The sequence below is a fragment of the Oncorhynchus mykiss genome, chromosome 16, assembly GCF_057628025.1.
Source record: "Oncorhynchus mykiss isolate SJ-2025 chromosome 16, ASM5762802v1, whole genome shotgun sequence".
Lineage (NCBI taxonomy): Eukaryota > Metazoa > Chordata > Actinopteri > Salmoniformes > Salmonidae > Oncorhynchus > Oncorhynchus mykiss.
The window spans coordinates 44,975,781-45,001,855 of record NC_143037.1 but is presented as its reverse complement, the minus strand read 5'-3'; the positions used below and the strand labels follow the sequence as shown (position 1 = coordinate 45,001,855).

General features: G+C 41.7%; 1 protein-coding gene across 1 annotated transcript in view; it reads left to right on the top strand.

Moving 5' to 3' along the window:
• Positions 1-22,864, top strand: part of LOC100136795 (adenosine deaminase) — a 31,935-nt gene extending 9,071 nt beyond the window's left edge. The window contains exons 2-11 of the mRNA XM_021566004.3: positions 7,550-7,611; positions 7,944-8,066; positions 12,367-12,510; positions 12,790-12,905; positions 13,915-14,039; positions 15,408-15,479; positions 20,293-20,394; positions 21,300-21,367; positions 21,537-21,666; positions 21,825-22,864. Of these exons, the coding sequence (XP_021421679.3) occupies positions 7,550-7,611; positions 7,944-8,066; positions 12,367-12,510; positions 12,790-12,905; positions 13,915-14,039; positions 15,408-15,479; positions 20,293-20,394; positions 21,300-21,367; positions 21,537-21,666; positions 21,825-21,944 (1,062 nt within the window). The 3' untranslated portion in view covers positions 21,945-22,864. The remainder of the gene's footprint in view (positions 1-7,549; positions 7,612-7,943; positions 8,067-12,366; positions 12,511-12,789; positions 12,906-13,914; positions 14,040-15,407; positions 15,480-20,292; positions 20,395-21,299; positions 21,368-21,536; positions 21,667-21,824) is intronic.
• Positions 22,865-26,075: the final 3,211 nt, after the last annotated feature.

Sequence of the window (26,075 nt, the reverse complement as noted above, 5' to 3'; positions counted from 1 at the left end):
CCGTGAAGCATGGAGGTGTTATGGTGTGTGGGTGCTTTGTTGGTGACACTGTCAGTGATTTATTTCGAATTCATGGCACATTCTGCAGCAATATGCCATCCCACCTGGTTTGCGCTTAGTGGGACTATCATTTGTTTTTCAACAGGACAATGACCCAACACACCTCCAGGCTGTGTAAGTGCTAATTGACCAAGAATGAGAGCGATGGAGTGCCTCATCAGATCTGGCCTCCACAATCACCGGACCTTAACCCAATTGAGATGGTTTGGGATGAGTTGGACCACAGAGTGAAGGAAAAGCGGCCAACAAGTGCTCAGCATATGTGGGAACTCCTTCAAGACGGTTAGAAAAGCATTCCAGGTGAAGTTGGTTGAGAGAATGCCAAGAGTATGCAAAGTTGTCAAAGGATGGCTACTTTGAAGAATCTCAAATATAAAATACTTTTGCTTACCACTGTACATTATTCCAGATGTGTTATTTCGTAGTTTGTCTTCAGTATTATTCTACAATGTAGAAAATAGTACAAATAAAGAAAAACCCATGAATGAGTAGGTGTGTCCAAACTTTTGACTGGTACTGTATGTATATTGCATAGTTATAACCCTTAACTAATACTTTTTACATGTGTGCAGATATTTGTCTTTTAGAACCACAACAATAATATTCCAAGTCATTCGATTTACCACAATCATACATATACCAAAGTATGTGGACAACCCTTCAAATTGATGGATTCGGCTATGTCAGCCACACCCGTTCCTGATAGGTGTATCAAAATCCAGCACACAGCCATGCAATCGCCATTGACAAACATTGGCAGTAGAATGACCTTACTGAAGAGCTCAGTGACTCAACCTGGGACCGTCATAGGATGCTACCTACGAGCAACAACGGCTCAGCCGCGAAGTGGTAGGCCACACAAGCTCACAGAATGGGACCACCGAGTGCTGGAGCGTGTAAAAATCGTCTGTCCTCAGGTTGCAACGCTCATTACCAAGTTCCAAACTGCCTCTGGAAGCAACATCCGCAGTACAACCATTTGTAGGGAGCTTCATGAAATGAGTTTCCATGGCCGAGCAGCCACACAAGCCTAAGATCACCATGCTCAATGCCAAGCGTCGGCTGGAGTCGTGTAAAGCTCACCGCCATTGGACTATGGAGTAGTGGAAACACGTTCTCTGGAGTGATGAATCACGCTTCACCATCTGGCAGTTTGAGGGACGAATCTGTGTCTGGCGGATGCCAGGAGAATGCTACCTGCCCGCATGCATAGTGCCAACTGTAAAGTTAGGTGGAGGAGTAATAATGGTCTGGGACTGTCTTTCATGGTTTGGGCTAGGCCCCATAATTCCAGTGGAGGGAAATTAACGCTACAGCATACAATGACATTCTAGACAATTCTGTGCTTCCAACTTTGTGGCAACAGTTTAGGGAATGCCCTTTCCTGTTTCAGCATGACAATTCCCACGAACACAAAATGAGGTCCATGCAGAAATGGTTTGTCGAGATCTTTGTGGAAGAACTACACTGGCCTGCACAGAGCCCTGACCTCACTAATGCACTTGTGGTGTTATAGCAGCAAAGGGGGCTGCATCTTAATGCCCATGACTTTGGAATGAGCTGTTCAATGAGCAGGTGTCCACATACCTTTGGTGATTGTAGTGTATAAACATATTCAAATGGTCCCCAACACACATAGCTGTTTCCAAGTTCAGTATGGGCCTCAAAATCATGTTCTGACCAGACCGTACTATAGTGGGCAGAACCAAACCAATATGGGGGCATTCATAGCCGACTGCTCAGAAGGTGAGGGCATACCAGCCAACCGTTTCAACATGGTCCTTCTAGACGGATTTAGCTACCAACAGTTTTTTACATGGTCCTTCATTCCGCCAGATTTAGCCACCCAATAGTTTTTTTACACCGGTATACCATTATTAGATATAGGCACATTGACACATTCACTCTTTCTCTTATCGACCACAGGTCAACTATCCATGTGACATAAGCATATACTGTGCATTACAGAACATGTTGCGTCGTTTGATAAGTCTTGATTATGTATTCTGTTACTGCCATGCCTGCCTGTTACACACGCTAACAAAATAAAGTTGAAATAGACATTTTCTTTCAGTTCCTGTATCTATGTAAGCGGCAAGAGCACAGATTATAAATAACTATATTTTCCACTGCATGTACAATTGCCGCCAAATAAATTGTCACCCTTGCACTTTTCCTAAAAAATTCCTGAACATTGCACTCCAAAACACCTTGATAATCTGCCGAGTTCATGATATCCTGCACACGTTCAAGGCCTCCAGTGACAGAGGCAGCCATGTGACCCAACAGCCACAGAGTTTCTAAAAACCAGGTGCAAGATTTCCAGAAATGCTTGCGAAGCAGACTAAGCAGATGTGGCCGGGGTTTGGGATTTGAGAAGTGAAACATTCTTCCTTAAGTTGTTCATGTTCTGTAAATCTAAAGGCAGAACCTAGATTGGAGCCAATGTCTTAAGTAGTTGAACATGTTATTACTTAAACCTTGTGAAAGTTTTATTCAAAACAACTTTTATATTGAAGGAGTGCCTTTTGATTTGACGGCCTGCAAACTGTGCAGTTTGGCTCGAGACGACCGTTTGACCGATGACATGTTCCTGCGCGTGAGCTTAGCTAGCCAACGTCGCCAGGATATCGCCTAGCGTTATCAGGGATAACTAGAGGCAGAAACTGCTTCTCCAATCTTCATAATGTACTCCCTTTTGAAACAGCATTATCAAACCTCCCCATGTTTTATTGTAGGGAGAGTGTATGAATGGCTCATTTGGTCATTAGAAAAACATGGGAAGACCCCACTGCTGAAGAAAAATATGATTTGATTTGTACTTCTCAAAAACCCAATCAAACAAGACTAAATCCTGGGGGAAATGTTCTGTGGACAAGTGAAACAAAATGTGAGCTTTTTGGCAATACAGATCAGCGCTGTGTTTACTGACAACCAAATGTAGCATTCAATGAAAATAATACCCTCCCTACAATCAAATGGGGGAGGTTTGCTAATGCTGTGCTGGTTGATTTTTCTGCCTAAATGTGCAAGGCATCATGAAATCAGCAGATTATCAGGTGTTTTGGAGACCAATGTTCAACCCAGTGTCCAAAAACTGGGTCTCCGTTGAAGGTTGTGGGTCTTCCAGCAGGACAACGACCCCAAACACACATAAAAAACACCCATGAATGGTTCAAGAAGAGGTTCTGGAGTGGCCAGATCTGAATCACATCCATAACCTATGGCGAGTTCTGAAAACAGCAGTTGGTGGAGGTCACCCTTCAAACATTGAAGAATTAGAGACGTTTGCTCATGGTTAGTAAAGTAGGAAAGCACAGAAGAATAGCCCATGAGGAAATAAGTTGTTACTACAATGCCAGAAGATGACCTCGCCTCTAAATGACTTAAACAGCTGTCTTAAACCTGATCTGTCTATGTAGCCTACAGTGGATTGATGCTCTGACATCATTGTCCATGTTGTGGTTGAGGCAGAGAAGCTCTCTGCTTGAAAGTCTCTGTGAGATTGTTTGTCTCCCAGCCTTGATAGACCTGTAATGGGCCTAAACAACAGAGACCGGAGAATATCTGTACTCCTTAAAACTCACTAATGTTATTGAAACACTGTCTTCTTCAAAACCGCAATGTATAACTCATTGTTAAAATTACACATGACACATTATCTAAGCACACATTCCCTCATCCTTTTGTCTGTTTCTTTCTCGCATAGGCATGTACACATACGCAGGCACATGCTCGCACGCATGGATTTCATGAAGGCCTTTTGGTGTACTCTGACGTAGTTTTACTAGGGTGTGTAGTACACTGTGAAGTCTATCGAGTCATAGCGTGTTCAGACAGGCTCCACATTCTTTCTAAGCATGTAAATCAGGGGTGTCAAACTCATTCCACGGATGGCCTAGTGTCTGTGGGTTTTTTGTTTTTTTCCTTTTAATTAAGACCTAGACAACCAGGTTAGGGAAGTTCTTAAGGTTGGCTTGCCAGCTATTTTATTAATCATATTAATCATTACCTCTTATCATTTCATCATTCTGAACAGTCGTAACCTGCTTGCATTTGCAAAACCCCCAGCCTTACTAATGATTCAGTACTACACAAATTGGTGTAATTATTTATTTACTAGCTAACTAAATAATAGCACAGGATAACATACACACTTACTTAATACATTATAAAGTGTCCCTAGCGGACTGACACAACAACATATGGCGGCTTGTTACACAACGACATGGAGAGGGAGGAAAAAGAGACACATCGTTGAAACTATTCGCACAGTAATCATATACTTTGCACACAAATTGCCGCCCGTTTGGAGTAAGATAAATGTATTTATGTGTGAATGCCTTCGTTCGTTTTTTTATCTCTGTCCGAACCAGCCCTCCTTAGGAAGGGTGTTGGGTTGGCCTTTCAGCGGCACGCTTGTAAGGCTCTGATTGTCCGAAAGGGGACCCCCTTTCCCGTCTTCTAATGTTGTTCACTCTGGAAGATGCTCCTTGGAAGATAGCCGTGTCGATGGTGATGAAAGTAGCGTACTACAGTGATTTGAGAAGAGTAGTACGGTGGAATGGTTTGAAGAGTAGTAGGATGGTCCCACTTCAATTCGCTTTTCTAGATATTTGTTTTAGGACCTAATCAGCTGTACCAGTGATTGCCTGAGAGGGTTTTCTTCTCCAAATCATGTTGGTATTCAGGGTTCAAACCACTCTGGCGTGAGCTGCAGCTCGACGCTTTTCTGGTCTGGGAGTTGAGTTTATTTTCTTCACCTCGTGTTGAGGTTCAAAGTTCCAATCATTTCAAATGTGTAGCTACCACTTCACGTTTTTCTGGTCTAATGTTAACTTCTTTACCAATCCTTCTATGCACTCTGGTAGAAGGGGGCATTTCCATCAGGCTGACACACTCTCTGACCTCACTCGGGGCGTGGCTACTTACCATGTGTAAAGTTTATAGGAGACAAATTCTCATAGCTCCTAAAATCACATTCAAAACGTATGACAAATGATGAAAGTATTTTTGTTATTTCATATACAACGTTAAGGATGGAGACGTCATAGATGTAGTGTATATACTTTTCAAGTTACCTTATTTCCTTTATAACCTTTTTAATGACATCACAAAATATCAACCCATATGACATGATTATTCTTTAGTTCACCACTGACCATTCCTCACATTCGTCTGTTAGAAATATTGTTCTAGTATTCGCTTTAGGACGTGTTAGGGTTTCGGCGGGAAGACTGTTTGTATAGATAAAGCACATCCCTCTCTTAACCAAAACACTTTCGTGATTTTTCATATTTCATATTGCCCTGTTCACCGACGAACACAAGAATTTCACGTATATACATTAATGATTTCTTACTCAAAGCGGGCGACGGTTTGTGTGCAACGTATATGGTTACTTTAGGTGAGAGGAGTTTCTGAATGTACCAATGTTAAGTGTCTCTGTCCCTCTTCCTCTCCATCTTAACAAGCATCAATGTTGTTGTCATTCCGCTATGGACCTGTTATCAGCGTATTACGTCTCCAGTCAATAACCAGTGCGGAGTGTGTATGTTTATCCTGTGTTCCCATTTAATTAGCTAGTAAATAAATAATTAAACCAATTTGTGTCATACTGAATCATAAGTAAGCCTCAGGTTTTTGCAGATGCAAGGAGGCTACAACTGTTCAGAATGATGATATGATACAAGGTTATGATTAACAAGTTGACTGTTTATAGATGTGATGGGTAAAGACCTTTTTAGAGTTTAATTCGGTAGATGCTAACTCTTTAAAGAACCACTCTCGTGGTGCCCCAGATCCTAATGAGTTAATTGTTACATGATTAATAAAAAATTGGGTAACAATTAAACATAGTTAGTTAATTAGATAAATAACAGTCTTCAGATTGATGTTAAGGTCAAGTCACGACACATTGATTTTCGCACTGTTAATTACATAACATTAAATTATACTAAAGTAGACTACCTTCACATTACCTATAGAAAACATATTAGTATTTCAAAGCGTTGGTTTCCTGTCATACCATTGTTAGTGACCGGGATCATGTCAGACCATAATTATCACACTCATACTAAACTCAATATGTAATAACCGTAATGGTATTCCCTTCAAGAGCCAACCTGTCAGACACGTAGGTTCTTAATTTAAAAAATAAATAATTTATTGTTAAATTTGACCCGTTTTTCATGGTATCCAATTGTTTAGTAGCTACTATCTTGTCTCATCGCTACAACTCCCGTACGGGCTCGGGAGAGACGAAGGTTGAAAGTCATGCGTCCTCCGATACACAACCCAACCAAGCCATACTGCTTCTTAACACAGCGCACATCCAACCCAGAAGCCAGCCGCACCAATGTGTCAGAGGAAACACTGTGCACCCGGCAACCTTGGTTAGCGCGCACTGCGCCCGGCACGCCAAAGGAGTTGCTGGTGCGTGATGAGACAAGGATATCCCTACCGGCCAAGCCCTCCCTAACCCGGACGACACTAGGCCAATTGTGCGTCGCCCCACGGACCTCCCGGTCGCGGCCGGTTACGACAGAGCCTGGGCGCAAACCCAGAGTCTCTGGTGGCACAGCTGGCGCTGCAGTACAGCGCCCTTAACCACTGCACCACCCGGGAGGTCGTAGGATCTTAATTTGACCAGTATTGTCATAACAAAATAGTACTGCAGCAACAGGATTTTAACGTTTAGTCCATACGTACTTTCCGCCAACGCAATGTTGCTTGATCAGTGGTTAGGCTATTAGCTAGCCAAAATTTAAGCTACATGAACAGTGCAATACTGTAAAAATAACCAATTGTTAGTGCAGGTTTTCAGTAAATCCTATGGTGCAGAGAAAATTCCCAGCAATAACAGAGTGATCAAATTAAGATCCTACACCTGTAAACTGTAAGATGATAAAGATGGCTTAGAACTTTTCAAGGTTCTTTCCTGTTGCTCGTCTTGGAAGATTTGTTATTTCTTAGGAATACATGACCTATATTCTCAATCTCATCCAGTATGTGCCTCAGACGGTCAGAAGATAACAAAAACGATACATTATATATCTTCCCTTTACAATCGAATCCTCTGGTCATGTTTTATTAGTTGTAACTGAGGCTTGGGGGTGACCACAGTCAATCTGCCCTGTAGTCAGCTGGTGTACAGTAGCTGGGCAAGATTTAGAACTTTCCTCTGTCAGCTCTGATGGAATAAGGGCCGAGCACTCAGTTGCTCTTCTTTGAACCTTCCCTGGCCCTTTCACCGACTGCAACAACTACGGTGCCCAGTCATGCACACTGCATTCGTTATAGATGTGGTCCAGCCAACACATTGCATTGAACCACATCACACAACAACACATGCTCTCTCATTTGCCAATGTTTAGTTTATTGATTTGTTTGAGTTCATCCTGATTGTCTGTACTTCAATTCAGGCTAAATTACTCTATAGCTCATTAGGTTAAAGTACATTACATTTTGAATTTGGTCTCATCTTCAGATTGAGCTGCATGTGCATCTTGATGGCGCTCTCCGAGTGGAGACCATCCTAGACGTTGCCAAGTAAGTCTATAAACCTGTTGAATTCTTAGTATTTTGTTTAAATAGTGTGTTTTATAACAGGTTTTGCAAGTTCTCTTTAAACATTAACTGTCAATTACCTTTGGTAAAAGGGCTATTAGACTCAAGTGACATGGTTTATTAGGTTCATGTGACACATTGTTCTTTCAGTATCTTTCGTTTGGAACATGTAGACCTATTTATGGGGCTATTTTTAAAACTAGCAATTTCCTTTAAGTCATTAATATAATTCATTGAAATTAACATTGAGCAGCTGTGGCTACCTATTGCTGGTTGTACTTTTAAAGTCCTCTGTTTCTGTATGTCTGTACCAGGCGACGTGGGATCCCCCTACCTGCATACACAGTGGAGGACATGAGACGAATCTGTGTGATACACCAGCCTGCCACCCTCACAGAGTTCCTTGGCAAGTTCGCAGAGTACATGCACGTTATTGCGTAAGTACCCTGAACATGAAGATGGCTGAGATAATGAGATGCTGACTACTGCACGAATCCCCTGAGCTTTTGGTGTCATACTGTAGTTATCACCGGGAGAAGTTGTCTCACGATGTCAAACTCAATAGCAGTGGTGGAAAAAGTAACCAATTGTCATACTTGAGAAAAAGTAAAGATACCATAATGGAAAATGACTCAAGTAAAAGTGAAAGTTACCCAGTAAAATACTTATTGAGTTCAAGTCTAAAAGTATTTGGTTTTAAATATACTTAAGTATCAAAAATAAATGTAATTGCCAAAATATATTTAAGTATCAAAATAATTTTGAATCCTTTATATTTAGCAAATATAAAGGCATGGTTTTCTTGTTTTAAAATGTATGGATAGCCAGAGGCCCAATCCAACACTGAGACATAATTTACAAACAAATTATTTGTGTTTAGTGAGTTCGCCAGATCAGAGGCAGTAGGGATGACCAGGAATGTTCTCTTGATAATTGCATGAATTGGACCATTTTCCTGTCCTACTAAGCATTCAAAATGTAACTAGTACTTTAATAGTTTTTTTTAGGAATGTAGTAAAAGTAATCAAAAAATAGTAAAGCAAAGTACAGATAACAAAAAAAACGACTTAAGTAGTACTTTAAAGTGTTTTTACTTAAGTACTTTACGTGTTACAGCACAAGATGGTGTCAAGGGGCTAAACTACCAATCATAACTGCTGTACAGTGTGTTAGGAGTTAAGAGTTTAAAATATGTTTGCATGACACGCAATGCAATCAACACACTTTTAAAGACTGTCATTTGGGACTGTCATTTGTAATGATTGTGAATTGAGTTAAGTTAAATAGCAGCCCAATTGAGGTACCTTCACTTTTAAGACCAGCGCTTGATAGGTCTTCTTCCTGGTTAGTATTATGCAATGTTTCCTCTGGTGGCCAGACTAGGGGGTCAGTTAGTTGAAATGCAGATCATGCAGCACAGAGGAGCACGTCATGATGCCAGCAGGTGTTTCTTTGGCAACCAACTGAACTCAGACAGAGTCAAGGTTGTTATGTATTCCATTCCCATTACAACACTACCTTATATTTAACCCAAAATCTACAGTACCAACATATTTCACATTTTGGCCCCCCAGATGGTACTTTTGAAAAAAGCAACAATCCTAGTAAAAATCTAACCTCAAACCAGTACATCACTGGGGCCAAACTTCCTGCCATCCAGGACCTCTATATCAGGCGGTGTCAGAGGAAGGCCCAAAAAATTGTCATAGAATCCAGCCACCCTAGTCATAGACTGTTCTTTCTGCTACCTCACGGCAGGTGGTACCGGAGCGCCAAGTCGAGGTTCCAAAAGGCTTCTTAACAGCTTCTACTCCTGAACAGCTAATCAAAGGGCTACCCAGACCCCTCTTTTACGCTGCTGCTACTCTTTGTTTATAATCTATGCATAGTCACTTTAACTCGACCTACATGTACATATTACCTCAACTAACCGGTGCCTAACCGCACATTGACTCTGTACCGGTACCCCTGTATATAGCCTTGCTTGTTATTTTGCTGCTGCTGTTTAATTATTTCTACTTTTATTTTCAACTTTTTCCTGAAAACGTATTTTTTTTAAAACATCTTAACTTCTTAAAGTATTGTTGGTTAAGTGCTTGTGGGTAAACATTTCACTGTAAGGTTGTTGTATTCGGCGCATGTGACAAATAACATTTGATTTGATTTTAACACGTGATGTTTCTATTCTCTGCCAGACTAACCAACAACCTCCCACAACTATGAAAAGAAACAATAATGGTTTGTAGTCGTAGCCTCTAGCCAGGACAGAGCAGCTGCTAGCTAGCGGTTATGCTGAATAAAGCATTCTTTATCAAGTCCTTCCCTTAAAAGCCTTGTTGTTGTGTCTGGTGCAACCCCCCCCCCCCCCACACACACACACACACACACACACACACACACACACACACACACGTACACACACACACACAACAAAATGGGGAACTTGATAGCTGCGTTTGGCTCATGCAGGATTTTTGTGTGTTTAGATGGATGGATAAGCATGGGGGTGGGGGAACAAAAAGCATTCAGACCAGGCCAGTTAGCAACAAGCGTTCGCGTTTTCACTTCCAGTGTAAAAGCCGGAAGCAGTCTTTTTTTTTTTCCAATCATGTGATGTGAAACAGAATCTGTGTTGTGAAGTCAAAAAGCAACAGAGAGGAAAACGACGCTAGGAACATCTGAGTGAGTTTGCAGACATTTCCCACCACTCCAACATACCCATTACTCCACAGGGACTGTTGCAGAAATATAAATAGTAAATCAAAGTACAGATACCCCCCAAAAAATCTACTTAAGTACTACTTTAAAGTCATTTTACTTACGTACTTTAGACCACTGCTCAAAAGTGAGCGTTTGATTAATCTCTTGATCAATGAGTGTTAGGGTGAGTTTGTTTTATGCTGGTAGTGTTACAGCACAAGTTGGCGTCAAGGTGCTGCACGACTCATTTGTGTTCGTGTCAAGTTCAGTTTACAGGAGGTTGTGCTCCACCGAGCTCTTTAATCAGCTTTATTATTGCAGATGGCTCTTAGATGGAGATGAAAGTTCAATCTGTAGAGAGCCATGACAGGGAGATGACATGTACTGTATGTACTGTTTACTTCCCTGTTTTATTTCAACAGGAATCATAACTGCTGTACGGTGTGTTAGGAGTCAAGAGTTTAAATGTATTTGCATGACACGCAATACAATCAACAAGCTTTTAAAGAACACGTGATCACCTAATTTGTTAAATTACGGCTAAAATATGAAAGCGAGGGGGAGCTTGGTATTGGGACTGTCATTTGTAATGATTGTGAATTGTGTGAGTTAAATAGCAGCCCAATTGGGGTACCTTCACTTTAAGACCAGTGCTTGATAGGTCTTCTTCCTGGTTAGTGAGTGAATAACGCAGACAGAGACAGTATTATACAATGTTTCCTCTGGTGGACAGACTAGGGGGTCAGTTAGTTGAAATGCAGATCATGCAGCACAGAGGGGCACGTCATGATGCCAGCAGGTGTTTCTTTGGCAACCAACTGAACTCAGACAGAGTCAAGGTTGTTATGTATTCCATTCCCATTACAACACTACCTTATATTTAACCCAAAATCTACAGTACCAACATATTTCACGTTTTTGCCCCCCAGATGGTACTTTTGAAAAAAAGCAACAATCCTAATAAAAATCTAAACTCAAACCTCACCCACTGCTCAGACTAACGTGATGTTTTAATTCTCTGCCAGGCTAACCAACAACCTCCCACAACTATCAAAAGAAACAATAATGGTTTGTAGTCGTAGCCTCTAGCCAGGACAGAGCAGCTGCTAGCGGTTATGCTGAATAAAGCACCCCCCCCCCCCTACACGACAACAACAAAATGGGGGAACTTGCTAGCTGCGTTTGGCTCATGCAGGAGTTTTGTGTGTGTAGGTGGATGGATAAGCATGGGGGTGGGGGAACAACACGCATTCAGACCAATCATGTGATGTGAAACAGAATCTGTTGTGAAGTCAAAAAGCAACAGAGAGGGAAACGACGCTAGGAACATCTGAGTGAGTTTGCAGACATTTCCCCCCCACTCAAAAATACCCATTACTCCACAGGGACTTTTGCAGAAATGTGCACAATATAACGGAATGATATGCACTCAAAATCCAATGAAACTACTATTACAAATAACTATAATATTCTATTATCCCCTATGTCATTCTTCAAATACTGTACACAGGCTGATCTTATGTCCTTTATCGTCATTGCAGGGATAATGATAATTACAGGGATAATGATAAGTAATTTTCTCCTCCAGACAGTCAGTCCTATTGGCAATAGCAGCTAATTGCTCAGTGTAAGTTCAAGTGCAGTTCAGAGGTCACGTGGAGTGTTGGTTCAGCGGCTCGCTATGCTCTGACTCTGTGACAGTAATAGTCCTCCTGCTGTGGTGTGCTGAGGATGTACGATCAGATTACCCTTCTGCCATTCAGACACACAACTACCCTTTACTAGCCCTGCAGGCAAAGAGGGAAAAGACTGAAAGAATAGTTGGCCGTTCCTAGAACATTTCCTTTGTTTTATGTGTGTCCTAAATCAAGTTGTTTTAAAAATGTATTTGTATCTGGATGAGCATAATTTGAGGAAATCCCCCAACAATGTAGGGCCTTTGTTGCTGACTAACAATTAGCATTTTACCTGCCATCGTTGAGTAAATATTTGTGTTGTTTCTCTTGGCCTTCCACTGATTTTGTATTACCTTTCCAGTGGCGACAGAGAGGCGATCAAGAGGATAGCTTACGAGTTTGTGGAGGACAAAGCCAAAGAAGGGGTCATCTACGTTGAAGTTAGATACAGCCCACACTTGCTGGCTAACACTGACGTGGAACCCATTCCATGGAAGCAAGAAGAGTAAGTGGATATGATATTTTTCTGAGTTGGTAAGGTAGCTGGCAGAAAAGTGTGAATTTGAAACATACCGCATTAGCGATGGTCACACTTGAATATATGGACATGTGCAATACAGTACTTCTTTGAGTTCCTTGTGCTCTCCAATGGCAGAGTTTTGTATTGTTCACGTCATTTGTAGGTATCTGTTCTTGTCCTCAGAGCTCAAAACGTATAACATTCAACATAGAAATGCATTCAAGGATTCTCGCGGTCTTGATTTCACTCGCTCTCTTCTCCCAGAGGTGACCTGAGCCCGGATGAGGTGGTTCACTTGGTGAACCAGGGTCTGGCCGAGGGAGAGAAGGCGTACAAGATCAAAGCCAGGTCCATTCTGTGCTGCATGCGCCACATGCCAAGTAATGCCCTCACTGTCCTGTTCATGCTCCTGTCCTGTCTGTCTGGCACGACTCATCCCCTCCTCGTTGTCTGTAGTTAATGTCTGTGATCCTTATCACACTGTAGGAGGTTGCAAGCCAAAACATCTCACATTTAAAAACACCTCCCACACTTCCTGTTGTGTCATTTTCCGACTGTCTCTCGTTTCATTCCATCCCCACTCAACTGTGTTGATCTATACTTGACGATGGTTGTGATGCTGTGCACATTTATTTATTTTTCTCCTTAGCTGATATTACCATTTGCTGACCCAATGCAGACAGTAAAAAAAGGGGCTCTTGTTTGTGTATTGTATCACTGAATGAACAATTGCAAGTCTCATCTCCTATGTTACAGTACAGAATGGAGCTAGCATTGTCTCCCATACAAAAGATCCCCTTTCAGGGCTTCCCAAACTCGGTCCTCGGGACCCCAAGGGGTGCCCGTTTTGGTTTTGGCCCTAACACTACACAGCTGATTCAAAAGACCAAAGCTTGCTGGTTAGTTTATTACTTGAATTAGCTGTGTAGTGTTAGGGCTAAAACCAAAACGGGCACCCGTTGAGTTTGGGAAACGCTGCAAGTATTAGTTAAGTCATTTGGATTGATGTAACTTTCTGACTTACCAGAGCATAGTATCTGTATTTGAAATTACATGTAACAAAATGTCAGTGGCTATTTTAGGCAGACATTCCAGTGAACAGTGCTCTGTAGTCAGTTTTGGGGATTTTGATTCTGCTTTTAAATTTTTTAACTGGACAATTTGACCTTTTCAACTATTACTTTTAGCTTTTACTGAGATGCTTGGCATATTACACATTCGTGGACTGCAGCAGACCATTTAGATAACCATTAGGTCATAAATCTAGCATGAAAACATTTCAGAAACATCCCCAGAAATCAAACATTATACGTTTAAAAAAAAAAAATCTCATCTGTTTGACCTTACTGGGTTGCTACTGCTAATAAACGTGTGTGTTGCGTTGCACAGGCTGGTCCATGGACGTGGTGGAGTTGTGTAAGAAGTATAAGAAGAACGGAGTGGTGGCTATTGATCTGGCAGGAGACGAGTCACTCAACTGTGAGGCCTTCCCAGGACACAGGATGGCCTATGAGGTAACTGCCTAACTTTGAACCCCTCCTATCCAATGCACACTGTATGTGCTCTAGTCAACTGTTTTATCATTGTCGTGCAAGCATGCATGGTTAACGGAAATGCTAAAGGACTAGAGTTGTCTTTAGCACATCGTATGCACATCGTATGCAGGATATGAGGTTAACCACGGTCCTACTATCATGCAGCATACCATGCTAGGTTTTATGGTTTAAAGGTGAGAGCTCAAACTCCAACTTGCTCAAAACTTAAAGGAGTGGGAGCATAGAGCGAAGGTGTACTGAAAACACTAAGAATGATTCACATTTGATTGTTGCAGAACAGATGTTGCAGAACCGCAGACATTTAAGTCCTGCAATTGGTTGATGTATTTCCTAACGGGCCAATTACTTGCACCTTTCTTGTCATTATAATGAATGGAGTTGCTCTGTAGCAGAACCCATTCAGTACATAGAGGCATGACGGTCACTTTAGAGACCCATTTGATGGCGAGATCATTCTTGTGAGCCATTTTCTTGAAACCAAAAAACTTTCTTAAGAATAACAAAGGACTTTCAGCAATAAAACTATTCGCGCTGTGGTAAAGTTGGGCCAACTTTAGAAATACCATAAGTCGGTAATAAATGTGGTAATAACAAGCCGACCAAAAGTCGACACACGTCGTTTCAACACGCATTTCGTTCGTACTGCTTTGCATAGATCTATTTTCCATGTTTGTGGTGTAAATGAATACGAGACCGTTAAATCATTCCCTCAGGACAATATCTGGGAACACTGTGGTAAGTTTGACCAGAGGCTGGAGTGATACATTTGGACATGCCAGGGCAAAATACTAGGGGCTGGTATCTCAGAGCCAGATTAAGCCTAGTCCTGGACTAAATGGCACTTTCAATGGAGAATCTCCATTGAATATAAGGATGCCTTTTAGGCCAGGACTAAGCTCCATCTGCATCTGGGCAACTGGCCTTAAGAGAATATTAAAAGAGAGCACTGCACTAATACAGACTGTTAACATAACTGAACAAGCTCTAGATGTTTTTTTTTTTTTTAGAAGCGATGCTGGGGTTTGTCAAAATCTGATGTTTCTCAAATGTTGTTGGTGAGATATAGTCCTTTTCAGTCTAGCCCTTGGCAAAAAAAGAAATAAAAAATATCTCCCTACTCGTGACAGCAGCACAAGCTCTTGGAATCTCTGAGGTCTTGGAACAATCTTGTGACTGTAGGTCATCCATGTATAATTACATAGTTTCAAGACAATGAAAAGTATTTAGGTCGGGAACTAACTGCATTGCTAATGTAAAACCCAGATAGTTCTCTGGTTAACTTGGTGTTGATGCTTTTCATTGACCTTGATTGACCTTGATTGACAGGAAGCAGCGAGATGTGGGATCCATAGAACAGTCCATGCAGGAGAGGTGGGCCCTGCCTCGGTGGTGAAAGAGGTGAGCTTTCCTTTCCTCTATAGTCTTTGGGGAACACTAAATATGTCCATTTTAAATGACATGTCCAATGGCTGTTCAGCTTGACCCAAGACTTCCTCTACTGCTCAACACACAGCAGCGTTATTATGTTACAAGTGATTGCGTTGTGAAAACATATCCCCTCCCCTTTTATAACAACTTAAATATGTATTTCAGATGGAAACAACTCAGTACTGTTAAGGTTTTCTTGTGTCGAAAGAGAGGAGGACCAAACTGCAGCGTGGTTATTAGTAAACATCTTTAATAAAGATGAAAAACAAACAATAAAAAACAATAAACGTGAAAAACCTAAACAGCCCTATCTGGTGCAAACATACACAGAGACAGGAACAATCACCTAAGAAACACTCAAAGAATATGGCTGCCTAAATATGGTTCCCAATCAGAGACAACGATAAACACCTGCCTCTGATTGAGAACCACTCCAGGCAACCATAGACTTTTCTAGACAACCCCACTAACCACAATCCCATAACCTATGAAAAAAAACCTAGACAAAACATACCACATAAATAACCCATGTCACACCCTGGCCTGACCAAAATAATAAAGAAAACACAAAATACTAAGACCAGGACGTGACAAGTACACACAGCACACAATCCAATTTCATGTCTCCCGGAAAGTCTTCGCTAGCCTATGTGACTTCCATTCTATGGAAGCCATCTTTTAAAATGGTGCAACCAAAGACCGCATATTACCAGGCATAGGGTGAACTCATTTGAATTCAATCCCTTTTTGACAGCACCCCTTTTGATTAGAACGAAGCCTTCCATACATATTTGCCCATCGTAGAAGTGCTCAGAAAGTTACTTTTTTTTTCTTAAAGGGTTACTTCGGAATTTTGGCAATGAGGCCCTTTATCTACTTCCCCAGAGTCAGATGATTTTGTGGATACCATTTTTATGTCTCTGTGTCCAGAATGAAGGGAGTTGGAGGTAGTGCTGCGAGGCAATGCTAACTAACATTAGCGCAAGGATTGGAAGTCTATGGGTATTTAAAAGCTTAGAAACAGGGTGGTAAAACTGTTTTTACAAAAATGTGACCTGTTTCAATAAGCTAGGCTTACGTTGCACGTCACTACTGCACAGGAGAGACATTTCAAGTTTATTTATTTATTTGAGGAAAATGTGTTTTTTGGGGGCAGAAATGCCTTGTGGAACATGTTAACTTTCATGTGCCTTAATAACAATCTTGTATGCAATCTGTAAATAAAAATAAAATTGTAAAATTATGAGCCTAGTTGGTTTAGCCACAGAAAAAGCCAGGAACCTTCCCTCTAGCCATGATTGTCTGAAATAATGGATGGGCTGGACTTGCCGAGAGAAGTTCGGATTGGTCTGCCCTGTAGCATGCTTCTGTCTATAACATGAGCTGCTCAGTAAACAGTTAATGAACATGCACCTGTGGAACGGTCGTTAAGACACTAACAGCGTACAGACGGTAGGCAATTAAGGTCACAGTTATGAAAACTTAGGACACTAAAGAGGCCTTTCTACTGACTCTGAAAAACACCAAAATAAATATGCTCAGGGTCCCTGCTCATCTGCGTGAACGTGCCTTAGGCATGCTGCAAGGAAAGATGAGGACTGCAAATGTGGCCAGGGCAATAAATTGCAATGTCCGTATTGTGAGACGCCTAAGACAGCGCTACAGGGAGATAGGACGGACAGCTGATCGTCCTCGCAGTGGCAGACCACGTGTAACAACACCTGCACAGGATCGGTACACCCGAACATCACACCTGTGGGACAGGTACTTGATGGCAACAACAACTGCTCGAGTTACACCAGGGATGCACAATCCCTCCATCAGTGCTCAGACTGTCCGCAATAGGCTGAGAGAAGCTGGACTGAGGGCTTGTAGGCCTGTTGTAAGGCAGGTCCTCACCAGACATCACCGGCAACAACGTTGCCTATGGGCACAAACCCACCGTTGCTGGACCAGACAGGACTGGCAAAAAGTGCTCTTCACTGACGAGTCGCGGTTTTGTCTCACCAGGGGTGATGTCGGATTCGCGTTTATTGTTGAAGGATTAAGCATTACACGAAGGCCTGTACTCTGGAGAGGGATCGATTTGGAGGTGGAGGGTCCGTCATGGTCTGGGGCGGTGTGTCACAGCATCATCGGACTGAGCTTGTTGTCATTGCAGGCAATCTCAACGCTGTCCGTTACAGGGAAGACATCCTCCTCCCTCATGTGGTACCCTTCCTGCAGGCTCATCCTGACATGACCCTCCAGCATGACAATGCCACCAGCCATACTGCTTGTTCTGTGTGTGATTTCCTGTAAGACAGGAATGTCAGTGTTCTGCCATGGCCAGCGAAGAGCCCGGACGTCTGGGACCTGTTGGATCGGCGGGTGAGGGCTAGGGCCATTCCCCCCCAGAAATGTCCGGGAACTGGCAGGTGCCTTGGTGAAAAGTGGGGTAACATCTCACAGCAAGAACTGGCAAATCTGGTACAGTCCATGAGGAGAAGACTCACAGCAGTACTTAATGCAGCTGGTGGCCACACCAGATACTGACTGTTACTTTTGATTTTGACCCCCCTCTGTTCAGGGACACATTATTCCATTTATGTTAGTCACATGTCTGTGGAACTTGTTCAGTTTATGCCTCAGTTGTTGAATCTTGTTATGTTCATACAAATATTTACACATTTTAAGTTTGCTGAAAATAAGCGCAGTGGATAGTGAGAGGACATATTTTTTTGCTGAGTTTATATTGCCAATTTTAATATGGTACGTAATATCCACTTTCCTTGATTCTAACAAAGATTATTCAACCCCAAAATCTGCTAAGGAGCAGGTTTGATCCAAACTTTCTCATCTCACAAAATATAATACTTTTCTTGCCTCACACCCAAGCTAACTGGCTAATGTTGGCTAGCTTGCTAGCTAACGCTACTTCCAGACACGAACAAGAGAATACATCTTCCCTCTCCATTCTACTCACCTAGCAGAGCTGGTTAGGCTTTTTTCATGTTTATTTGAAACGTTGGTGACTAACTGTGCTGCTGGCAATAATTTAAATGACGTTATTTCCCTAACGTTTACTGATGCCGGCTATATTCAACCAGCAATAGCCAGAGCGAATTTACCAAGTACCCCATTTAACAATGTCCATACTCAAATTACTTCACAAATAGTACAGCTAATGCGATTATGCTGATAGAACTCTAACATCAATACACTGGTGTATTGAGCTAATGATTCTTCTTCTGCCAACTCACAATTACATCCCTGAATTCTATAATTACATCCCTGAATTCTCTAAGATTGGAATTTTCTTTCAGCAGGGCCGAATTTTTAGAATGCTTATGCGCTTCTATTAGTGTTTTTATGGCTTTGTTCGTGTCCCTCTCTTCTATGAATTTATTTCCGCTCCTCTCCTCTCTCCTCAGGGTTTTAATATATGCCAGTCTTTTTCTGAGACTATCTCCCAGATCCTGTAGACAGTCATATAATGCTTTAACCTAATCTCTAACAAATGATCCATAAAGAGACTTTTCACTTTTCACTCTGTCAATTATGTTAGTATTGTGGAGTAACTGTAATGTTGTTGATCCATCGTCATTGTTCGCCTATCACAGCCATTAAACTCTGTTTTAAAGTCACCATTGGCCTCATGGTGAAATTCCTGAGTGGTTTACTTCCTCTCCGACAACGGCGTTAGGAAGGACGTCTGTATCTTCGTAGTGACTGGGTGTATTGATAAACCATTCAAAGTGTAATTAATAACTTCACCATGCTCAAAGGAATATTCATTGTCTGCTTCTTTTTTTCTCCCATCTACCAGTAGGTGTCCTTTTTTGTAAGGCATTGGAAAACCTCCCTGGTCTTTGTGGTTGAATCTATGTTTTAAATGCAATGCTAGTCTGAGGGACCTTACAGATAATTATGTGTGTGGGGTACAGAGATGAGATTGTCATTCAAAAATCATGTTAAACACTATTATTGCACACAGTGCGTCCATGCACATTTTCTCTCCTGAACTTATTTACTGTAGGCGTGCCATAACAAAGGGGTTGAATACTTATTGACTCAAGACATTTCAGCTTTTCATTTTAAATACATTAGTAAAAATTTTGAAAAACATAATTTCACTTTGACATTATTGGGTTTTGTGTGTAGGTCAATGACATCAAAAACAACAAATAAAAAATCACGATTTAATCCATTTTAATTTTAGGCTGTAACACAACGAAATGTGGAACAAGTCAAGGGGTTTGAATCCTTTTCTGAAGGCACTGTATCAAACTCAACCATTGATCTTTTCCAGTGATGAAGACATGGATGTCTCCTAGTAGGGTGGGGTATGCAAAAATGGGTCAACTTTAGGCACTTCTATGTTTTGAAATTCAGGTCCAAAAAGTCCCTTTCTCACCACTTCTTCCATGGGCAAACATGTCTGGAAGGAAGGTTTCGTTTAAATCATATGGATTTACCCAACAGCCAGTAGTTCTGTTAACGTGTAAATGAAAACATTTTTACCTGTTTGTGCATAGCCGCGGAAAGTAGGGGTGCTGAGGGTTCTGCAGCACCCATTGATATATCACAATGAAAAAAAAATATATAGAAAAATAATGATAGAAAAAATATATAATCACAATTTGGGCACTAGGTCTTTATTACTCCCGTATGAGCGGATAGAAATGTCCTTGAGAGCAGAGCGGGGAGAGAAATACCCCTCCCCAGCCCAAAACATCTTTAACGTGATTTCTCTGCCATGCCTTTGAACTGCTTGGTGACCCATATCTGATGTCTTCTTCAGGCTGTGGAGGTCCTGAAAGCAGAGCGAGTAGGACATGGATACAACACACTGAAGGATCAAGTGTTGTACAAACAGCTCCTGGAGCAGAACATGCATTTTGAGGTAAGAATGTGCACGTTACTTTTCACCTGTAATGAAAGTCACATTGAGCTTTGTAGACACAGTATATTACATGATGTATCACTCACTTTATCTCATAAAACAAGCCATACACACTGTGTACAAAACATTAGAAACCTTCCTTAATATTGAGTTGCACCCCCTTTTGCCTCAATTCGTCGGGGCGTGGACTCTACAAGGTGTTGAAAGTGTTCCGTAGGTATGCTGGCCCATGTTGACTCCGATGCTTCCCACAGTTGTCAAGATGTCCTTTGGGTGGGGGACCATTGTTGATACACACAGGAAACTGTTGAGCGTGACAAACCCAGCAGGGTTGCAGTTCTTGACACTCAAACCGGTGCGCCTGACACTTACTACCATACCCTGTTCAAAGGCACTTAAATATTTTGTCTTGTCCATTCACCCTCTGAATGGCACACACACACACACAATTCATGTCTCAATTTTCTCATGGCTTAAACATCCTTCTTTAAACTGTCTCATCTACACTGATTGAAGTGGATTAACAAGTGACATCAATAAGGGATCATAGCTTTCACTTGGATTCACTTGCTCAGTCTGTCATGGAAAGAGCAGTCATGTTCCTAATTGTGTATATCCTGCCATGGAGGCCTGTATGGCAAGCTAGTGCACAGGGACCTCTGGTGGTCACGGAGAGACATCACACATCTCATCCGCTAGCCGTACATCTGACTACGTCCTGATTCACCACTCCTTATTTTGAAGTGTGCACTTCTACACTTTCTGGCATGGATTTAACAATGGTGGAAACTTACACCAATCATATGTTGTTTTTTTTTTTAACCAATGAGTGGGAGTGTGCAAGGGCACACTTCTGGAAAAGGTTGGCGACTATAGGTACATGAAGGAATGCTGTGTGATTTCAGGTGTGTCCCATATCCAGCAGACTGACTGGAGCCTGTCATCCAGACTTCACCGAGCATCCTGTCATCACGTAAACTGTCTTTCACTCCCTATATTATTTGAATGATACGTCTTTGGATCACGTTTTCACCAATTCATGAAGATTGCAGTTACAGGCTCAGCTTGTTTCATTTTCGTTAAGGTTTACTTCATCACCTCGGAATGACGTGTGTGTGTGTGTGTGGTGTGTGTGTGTGTAGATTCAGGAAGGATAAGGCCAACTACTCCCTGAACACAGATGACCCTTTGATTTTCAACTCCACCCTGCACTTAGACTACAGCACTGCCCAGGAGTACATGGGTTTCACTGAGGAGGAATTCAAGAGACTGGTACAAAGCAAATTTGAACTCTTATTCCAATTTGGCATTGTGGTTTAATACCGTGAAATACTATCTACCACTGTTGATAATACCATGTGTGTCAAATACTACAGTATACTCACCTTTGGATGGTTGAATGTTTCTCTCTCGCTCACCTTGTTTTCCAGAACATAAACTCGGCTAACTCCAGCTTCTTGCCTGAGAAGGAGAAGAAGGATCTTGTTAACGAGTTGTATGAAGCCTATGGGATGGTGAAGAACACCATGTCTTTTGAAATGAAGCGCTGATCAGATCCGCTTAAATGGCAACACAACAAACCAGGAACCAACCACTTTAAACTCTTACTTCCACTCTGGAATGTCTATGCTCCTATGTGTACATGCATTGAACTAGCAATGTGTTATTGTACTGCTGTACATAGCTTAAATGCTCTCATTGCAATGGAGAAAAAAAAATGGTTAATTAGTATTCCATCTAACTGTGGATCCCACTGATAAAGCAGTTGTTTAGCCTATTGTGGAATTGGTGCAGAGATATAAAGATGGTCTTAAATGATTTATTTCAACCTGATGGTAAACAGTACAACAATCTGTTTGGTCTTTCTCAAAGTGAAACTAACAACTTACCTTGCCTCATCAAACAACAAGCACTTTATATGCCTCAGTCAATTCTCAAAGTACTTTTTGCATCCGGTATATATCATATATCATTAATTGAATGTAATAGATATGTACTATCCATTTATGCTTAAAGGTAAGTACTTTTCATCTACTGGTGGTAAAGGAAAGCTATTGTGTACTATATATGAGTTGTGCCTAGATCAAGTGAGATAGGCCAATAGACCGTTTGAATCACCATGCCCACAACTTACTTATTTTTTTAAATGTGGGGATGCATCGGGTTTACCAGCTCTATACCAAATATTTTCTAAACATTTAATGTTGTTGTAGTTATAGTTCGCCACCTAGTGGTCAACTATAACTATCTACTAGCCATCTCATTGTAAGACGGCCTACTAAAGTGGTTTTATAATTTTAAGAATAAGTTGTGTAATATGTTTTTCTCTGATTTTATAGCGTAACACATTTGATATATTTTTGCATTTTTACTAATTTGAAAGTAATTCAATGTATTATACATCTCTTCTGTGGAGGACAATGACGTTAAAATACGAGCAATGTCTACAATTAAACACTTTTGCATCAAATGGTATTTTCATTCTTGAAACGTATCAGAATAAAACTACAAGATGGACATCACCGCACTATACACAATGTAGTTCAAATGTAAAACCACATTTCATGGCAACCTCCGTATTGAATGGAGAATGGAGAATCAGCAGGACCCAGGCACTTAGAGAGCTTCCTGGTGAGTAACACTTCACTAAAACGTGCTTCTCCTCCTTTATCGAATAAAGACTTACTGTAAATGGAAGTTCAGGTGCTCCTTCCTATTGGCCGAAATGTAAACATTGGCTGTAAACATTCCAATGCACACAAAGCTGTTTATGGTCATAATTATGAGTGCAAATATTAAACTTCCACCAGTCATGTGTTTCTTTGAAGGGGCTAACGCCATTGTTTAAAAAAAGAAGAAGAGTGGAACACCCTAAATATACACTAAACAAAAATATAAACGCAACATGTAAAGTGTTGTTCCCATGATCCATGAGCTGATTTCTGTACAGCACTTTGAGATATCAGGTGATGTGCGAAGGGCTATATAAATAAATTTGATTTGATATAAAAGAACCCATAAATGTTCCATAATTAAAACATCTCTCTCATTCTGTGCATAAATGTGTTTACATCCCTCTTACTGAGCCTTTTTCCTTTGCCAAGATAATCCCTCCATCTGACAGGTGTGGTATATCAAGAAGCTGATTAAAGAGCATGCTCATAACACTGGTGCACCTTGTGCTGGGGACAATAAAAGGCCACTCAAATTTTGTTTTCGCATTTTGAGGGAGCGTGCAATTGGAATGCAGACTGCAGGAATGTCCACCAGAGCGGTTGCAAGATCATTGAATTTCCATTTCCCTTCGATAAAACTGCTCCGAACGTTGTTTTAGAGAACTTGGCAGTACGTCCAACCAGCCTCACAACCTCAGACAAAGCGTATGGCGTTGTGTGGGCAAGTGGTTTGCTGATGTCAACTTTGTGAACAAAGTGCCCCATGGTGGAGGTGGGGTTATGGTATGGGCAGGCATAAGCTACAGACAATGAACACCATTGCATTTTATCAATGACAATGGGAATGCACAGAGATACCATGATGAGACACGGGGGCCCATTGTCGTACAATTCATCTACTGGCATCACCTCATGTTTCAGCATTATAATGTACTGCCCCATGGCGCAAGGATCTGTACACAATTCCTTGTAGCTGAAAATGTCCCCGTTTTTTTCATGGCCTGCATACCCCCCAGACATTTCACCCATGGGGCATGTTTGGGATGCTGTGGATCGACGTGTACGACAGCGTGTTCCAGCTCCCTCCAATATCAAGCAACTTTGCACAGCCATTGAAGAGTGGGACAACATTCCACAAGTCACAACCTACAGCCTGATCAACTCTATGTGAATGAGATGTATTGCGCTGCATGAGGAAAATGGTGGTCACACCAGATACTGACTGGTTTTCTGATCCACGCCCCTACCATTTATTTTAAAGGTATCTCAAAAACAAATGCATTTCTGTATTCCCAGTCATGTAAAATCCATAGTTTAGGGCCTAATGACAACTTAAATTGGCTGATTTCCTTATATGAACTAACTCATTAAAGTCTTCAATTGTTGTTTATATTTTTGTTCAGTATAATTAGCATAATACAAAAGTCCCCATAAAAATCTGTCAATTTAAGAGAGATGTGGAGACCCCTTCAAATGAGTGGATTCGGCTATTTCAGCCACACCAGTTGCTGAAAGATATATAAAATCGAGCACACAGCCATGCAATCTCACTGCTCAAACATTGGCAATAGAATGGCCTTACTGAAGAGCTCAGTGACTTTCAACATGGCACCGTCATAGGATGCAATCTTCCCATCAAGTCAGTTTGTCAAATTTCTGCCCTGCTAGAGCTGCCTCGGTCAGCTGTAAGTGCTGTTGTTGTGAAGAGGAAACATCTAGGAGCAACAACAGCCTGAAGTGGTACCCCACACAAGCTCACAGATCAGAATCTCCGAAGGCTGAATTGCTTAGCGTGTAAAAAATCTTCTGTCCTCAGTTGCAACACTTACTACGGAGTTCCAAACTGCCGCTGGAAGCAATGTCAACACAATAACTTTTCGTTGGGAGCTCCATGAAATGGGTTTCCATGGCCGAGCAGCCGCACCCAAGCCTAAGATCCTCATGCGCAATGCCAAACGTCGGCTGCAGTGGTGTAAAGCTTGCCGCCATTGGACTCTGGAGCAGTAGGAAACTCAATCTCTGGAGTGATGAATCACGCTTCACCATCTGTCCGACAGAGAAATCTGGGTTTGGCGGATGCCAGGAGAACGCTACCTGCTCCAATGCATAGTGCCAACTGTAAAGTTAGGTGTAGGAGGAATAATGGCCTGGGGCTTTTTCATGGTTCAGTGAAGGGAAATTTTAATGCTACAGCATTCTGTGGTAAAAGTTTGGGGATGGCAATTTCCTGTTTCAGCATGACAATTTCCCCGTGCACAACAAGGTTCTTACAGAAATGCTTTGTCGAGATCGGTGTTGAAGAACTTGACTGGCCTGCACAGGGGCCTGACCTCAACCCCATCGAACACCTTTGGGATGAATTGGAAGGCCGACTGCGAGCCAGGCTTAATCGCCCAACTTCACTAATGCTCATGGCTGAGTGGAAGCAAGTCCTCGCAGCAATTTTCCAACATCTAGTGGAAAGCCTCCCCAGAAGAGTGGCGACTGTTATAGCGGCAAATGGGGGGGGGGACCAGATGTTCGAGGAGTAGTTGTCCACATACTTTTGGTCATGTAGTACATCTGTTTTTTTTTTGCATTGGATGTCTCTCAATCCACCGCATCCGCCGATGTCACACTTCTGCATCTGGGGTGAAAGGTGACAGAGCTGCAAAACTATTATGACCCTTCTATGGAAAGATGAGACTCATGAACAAGATGGGGTTCTCCGTTTTGCTCTACGACCCCCACAAGCGTCTTGGGACTCGTCTGAATTCAGTACAGCTGATCTGCCAACTTCTGTCTGTAGCGTCCGAACTGTTTGGGCTACACACCAATATGACCCCTCTGTGAAAAGGTGAGACTCTCACGAACATGTCGGTTGTTTTGTTCTAGGATGCACACAAGACTTGTCTGAAGGTCCCTAAGTACCAGTTGAAAAAAATGAATGGAAGTATATATGGAGACTGTTTAGTGCCCAAAATAAGGGGTTAAATACAATGTAAAAATTATATTTTAAAATATATA